Here is a 5,168-nt window from a genome sequence, read left to right on the forward strand (position 1 = left end):
GATAAAATAAATTTAATTACTTAAAAATTTAAATGGAAATTTTTGTAAATTTGAGAATTAAAATATTAAAAAATAAAAGTGTAAAAAAATTTTAAATAAAATAAATAGAAAATAAAGTAAAATAAAATTTATAAGAGAAATAACTTAAAAAATTAAAAGTAAAATACCACAAAAATTGAAAACGAATAAAAATAAATAAAACTAAAAACACTTTAAAATTTAAAAAAATTAATTTTTTAGGATTTAGAATTTAAATATAACCAAAAGTTAAAAACAAAAATGAAACAATGAAATACAAAATAAAATAATAAAAATAATGATAATTAAAATAAATTTAGTTTTTAATTAAAAATTATATTAAAAATAAAAAATTATAAATTAAATATATGATACTTTGTTTTTAATTTTAATTTTCTAATTATTTTATATAATTTTAAATTATTTTTATTTTATGATTTTAATGTTTTAATTTTATTAATTTTATTTTTCGTAAAAAACAAACGATTGACAGACCCATAGTAGCGCTTTATCACGCTGCTTCTTTCTCAGGGCGATCGTATTTTCTCCGCGGCAGCACGGCTCTTTCCTCCGAGTCGGATGTTTTTCCGTCGCTGGCCTCTCTGTTCTCAGACCCGGCACTTTCTCTTCGGCAGCACAGCTGATCGCTCCAGAACCGGTATTTGCCTTTGGTGCACCACCACTGTTGGCTCCAAGCCCAGCGTTGCCTCCTGCCAGCGCCACTATTTCTCCGGTTTGTCTTCGGCAACGTGGCCAGCAGCGCGGCCCCCTAGCGGCCAGAGGCTGCATCGTTTTGTTCACCGAGGTCACGTTTGGTTTCGCGCTCTCTGCACCGCTCGCCGCTCCCTGCGCTTTGTAGGGCTGGTTCTCTGTACGTTTTGCTTACCGTGCCGCTTCGTTGCGGTTTGTTTTCGTCTCGACGTTTTTATATCGGAATGGTTTGTGTCGGTTCTCTATGCTCTCTAGCAAGTTTTCGTATTTCATTCTGTCTACTGCTGTCTCGAATGTGTTACCACTCCGTTTTGCGGTCGCTGGCTTCCCTCCGCCCCGGAGTCCTGGAGAGCATAAATACCCGGGCTGCTGGTACTGCTGAGGCTTTGCCTCCTGGTTCAGCGCAAACGCCTGTGTCCTCCTGGTCCGAGGTCTCCGCGATGGAGCAGCATTTTCTCGGTGTGCAGGAGGCTCGGGATTCCGTAGAGGGGGCGCCAGAGCCCCAGCCTCCGTGTATCCGCAGCTGCGACGATTCTGAACGGTGGCCGCTCCCTCTCTACCACATACTGGACCCCACACCGGAAGAGTCCTCGTGCCACGGCGATGATTTCCATGGAGAACTGCTTTCTAGTCCTTGCTGGCGGCTGCGCTTGCTCTACAGGCGAAATGGACCGTTGCCCGGAGCCCAGAGCACCTTGGAACCAAGCCCAGCCCCGCCCACTCGGGGCTTCTGGCCAGAGACACAGAAGCAGCCAGAGGCAATCGTGGGAGACTTGGACCCAGCAGAGGAACCCGACGGACTCACGTTCCAGCAGCTTCCCTGGGACAGGCTGCAAGACGCCGGCGACAGACAGCAGGACAGCGAGACCTCCGACAGCGGGCACCCTTCGGATCGCCGCCGACCTCCCGTCCCCGCTTGCTGGAGCCACCACCGGCTTTTCTCAGGCTGCTTGCACTGGATTGGTCGCGCAGTGCACACCGTGAGCTGTGGCTGCTGCCAGACCGTCTTTGGCTCTAAGGAGCCTTGAGATGCAGCGAGAGCCTTTTTGGAACTTTCGCCAGGAAACGACTCTGGGTTACAAGACCTGTCCGCTTACGGAATAAAGATGCATTAAGGTGTCCCTTCAGTGTTCGTGGTCAAGTTTTGATTCCCTTGCGCCTCAAGTTTCTCCTGAAGTTCCGGTCGCTTCTTACTTGCAACTTCTTTGTTCGCTCACGAGCCCGGGAAATCAACGTACGTGTGTTTCTTTCGCCTAGATGGTGGTTTGTCCACGCCGGTACCGCTAGTTTTGCCGAGCCGGATGTTTCTCGCTGGCAGCACAGCCAGTTGCTTCCTGTGGGCACTTGCTCCAGCCCAGTACTTCCCAGCGCTCCGGGACTGCGTTTTGGGGGTTGCATCTCCGACTGGGGCAACGTGCAGGCGGTTTCCCCGGCTATTCGCAAGTGTTTCGGAGCAAGTGTCAATCCTTCTGTTGAACCTGTTTCTTGTTCCCGTTTGGAGCCAGCGGTTTCTCGCCGGGATCACCGCTGTCTGCTCTGCGTCAGTCATTTCCCGTGGCAACAGCGCTCAGCTGCACCGACAGCGCTGGTTTCCCATCAAGTTTGTTAGTAGTGCGGGTCGTGTCACAGCTCTCGGTAACAAAACCCTACATTCTCCCGTAGCTAACTGGGTCCTAGCACCGCTGGTTTCTCACAGTCCCAGCACCGCGGCTTGCACCGAGCCCTTGTTCCGGTTAGCACTTTCCCTTGTTCGCAGAGCCGGTGGTATTCCTTTCACAGAGCACGTTTACATCCAGTTGGCAGCGTTTTCTTGGTGGCAGCACCGTTTATTCGTGCAAACGGGCTGTTTCTCAGAGCCGGACGTTTCTCGGGCGGCACCGCTATTTGCTCCTGGCCGGCTCTGCTGGGAACCAGCAGCGTGAGGGGCTCGGGTGTCAGCGTCTCGTCGGCCGCGGCTGGGATAAGAGCACGGGCGGCGGGTCCCCAGTGGCCACAAGGTCGCTGGCAGAAAGGAGCGAGCGGCTGCCGGTCGGGCCCGCTGTAGGTTTCGGTGGCCGAACCTCTCCTGTCTGTCCTCAATCCGTGTGATTTTCGGTCTCAGACCGGATGTTTTCGCCAAGAGACAGAGTTCTCCCTGGTGCCCCGCTACCTTCGCCAAGCCACAGGTGTTTCAGAGGCAGCACCGCTCCTGGCAGCGCCATCTCCTCTGCACTGGCGCTATAGCCCATCCTGGAGTTGTGGTCCTGCTCTCTGGGCCAGATCTGCGCTTCTTGTCCTAGCAGCGCTTTTATCACCACCCCCTCCCCGCACACCACCCGCACCTCCGCCCCGCCAACCTTCTGCAATTTGTATATCTATTTAGGTTTTGTCCTTTCTGCTTTCTTTTTCTGTAATATTTTTTATGGCAAAATTACTCTCTTTTCTCTTTAACTAAAATACATACTATATGCTTCACGTGCTCTTCTGATAAAAACACATCCATTTTCCTTCCATACTTTGTATACAAAGTTGTTTCCCTTCCCTCTTATTGTTTCTAGCAATTTTATTTTTCCATATTGATTATAAATGTCAACTAAGAGTACACTTTACTTTCCAGTGAAAACTAGGAAGTAGGTAATTGTGAACTGTCTGTCATAAATTAGCTTCCTCTAGTACATTAGCAAATTTATGGATACAAATTATAAAAATTTATGATTTTTAGAGACATGCTTTTCATAGTATAATTGTTTCAGTGTGCAAAAAGACATGTTTCCTAGTAGACCCAAATATTTTTTGTCTCCCTGTAAACAATTAAGAAGACAAAAGTAGATCAACTTACACTTACATTTAGCAAGTAATATTTCAGTATATTAACCTATTTGGAAATGATCTAGATATTCAATGAATATTATTTAATTTAATTTAATTCAATGAACATCATTTAATTTAATTCAGCATAAACTTTTCTTATGTATATCTATTTAAATTACTTGTTTTACAAGTAATTTAATGGATACTAATGGATTACACATTAAACAGCTAACCATCAACTTAAGTTATTTTTCTTGGTAGATTTTGTAAGATAGATATCATGTAGATATCAAGATATCATGTAGAGATAGCATGAGCTTATTTGACTAGTAAACCCAGGTAAAAAAAATTGTCTGTTTGCATTATATTTAACGTTGACAACTCTGAAGACATACCTGTCTTAATTAAAACAAAAACGTTAAACTAACTTTTACTTATCATAGGTCATCCCAGATAATGTGCACTTGAGAAACATTTGGGTTAGTTTCTATATTTTTGAGGTTTAGGACATACTTGAGTCATATAAGCATTTCTTTTTCTTTAAGATAATTACATAGAGCTCTTTTAAAATATCACATATACATAATATACATACATAGATGAATAAACGTCAAAATACAGACAGACACAGAGATATTACAGCTTTCATGTTAAAATTTTAGCCATGTGGCAGGTACAATAATACAAAGTTCTAAATAGCTGTATCCAAATTGTGTTTCCAGGAGATGAAATAGGTTAAGGTTACCTGCTCAGATGGCTAGAGCTTTCCACTAAACATTTTTTATTTGTGCCCTATAAGGATTCTTTTAGAGAAGCTATTTTTGGAGTTATTTTGTCTTTTAGAAACTTCTGCATACCAATCCAAGAATGTACTTGTTGTCTACCAGATGTTCTGGGATCCTCTCTTTTTAAGGGCACCCCCAAGGTGAAGTATCTTACATAAGTTAAAGGTTCCCCAAAGTGGCTACTACAATCCAAATTATCCAAATGTTCACCCATTTTCCCAAAAGGCACAAGATACTGGTTCCCATTTTGGGCCAGGAGGAACTCATCTTTGCCTTTAGATTCTCTCATGCATCTAAACTCTGAGGAACCCCGTTTTTCAACAGTTGTTCCAAAACGTAGGGAATCACATAGGGAGTCTCCTCCCCCGGTTTTGAACAGAACAGGGTGACTTAGAAGGAAGTTTCAACAAAGGTGGCTCAATAAAATCAGAGAGCTCAACACAAAGGGAGTGGAGCTCGGATTCAAGGTTTACCCTGAAACGCCAACATATGCCAGAAAGCAATAAGCCTGGTACCAGCACCAGTTACTCACCAGCCTCGGAGGTCATCTTCCCATCCCACTTCTGACGATAATAACTGTTCAAAGAAAATGCAGAGAGCTTTACTTGATAGGATTTTTTTTTGTGTGTGTGAGGAAGATTAGCCCTGAGCTAACGCCTGATGCCAATCCTCCTCTTTTTGCTGAGGAAGATTGGCCCTGGGCTAACATCCGTGCCCATCTTCCTCTACTTTATATGGGACGCCACCTCAGCATGGCTTGACAGATGGTGGAACCAAGGGCGCCCTGGATCAGGGCCTGCGAACCCCCGCCTGCAGAAGCGGAGCGCCCGCACTTACCCGCTGCGCCACCAGGCCGGCCCCTTG

At 44.9% G+C, this 5,168-nt stretch overlaps 1 protein-coding gene across 1 annotated transcript; it reads left to right on the forward strand.

Annotated features, from left to right (window-relative positions):
• Positions 1-1,169: 1,169 nt before the first annotated feature.
• LOC131418874 (annexin-2 receptor-like) lies at positions 1,170-1,757 on the forward strand. The gene has a single exon (XM_058563455.1). The coding sequence runs from the start codon at positions 1,170-1,172 to the stop codon at positions 1,755-1,757; it is 588 nt and encodes a 195-aa protein (XP_058419438.1).
• The last annotated feature ends 3,411 nt before the right edge of the window (positions 1,758-5,168 follow it).

Source organism: Diceros bicornis, chromosome 20 (genome assembly GCF_020826845.1).
Source record: "Diceros bicornis minor isolate mBicDic1 chromosome 20, mDicBic1.mat.cur, whole genome shotgun sequence".
Lineage (NCBI taxonomy): Eukaryota > Metazoa > Chordata > Mammalia > Perissodactyla > Rhinocerotidae > Diceros > Diceros bicornis.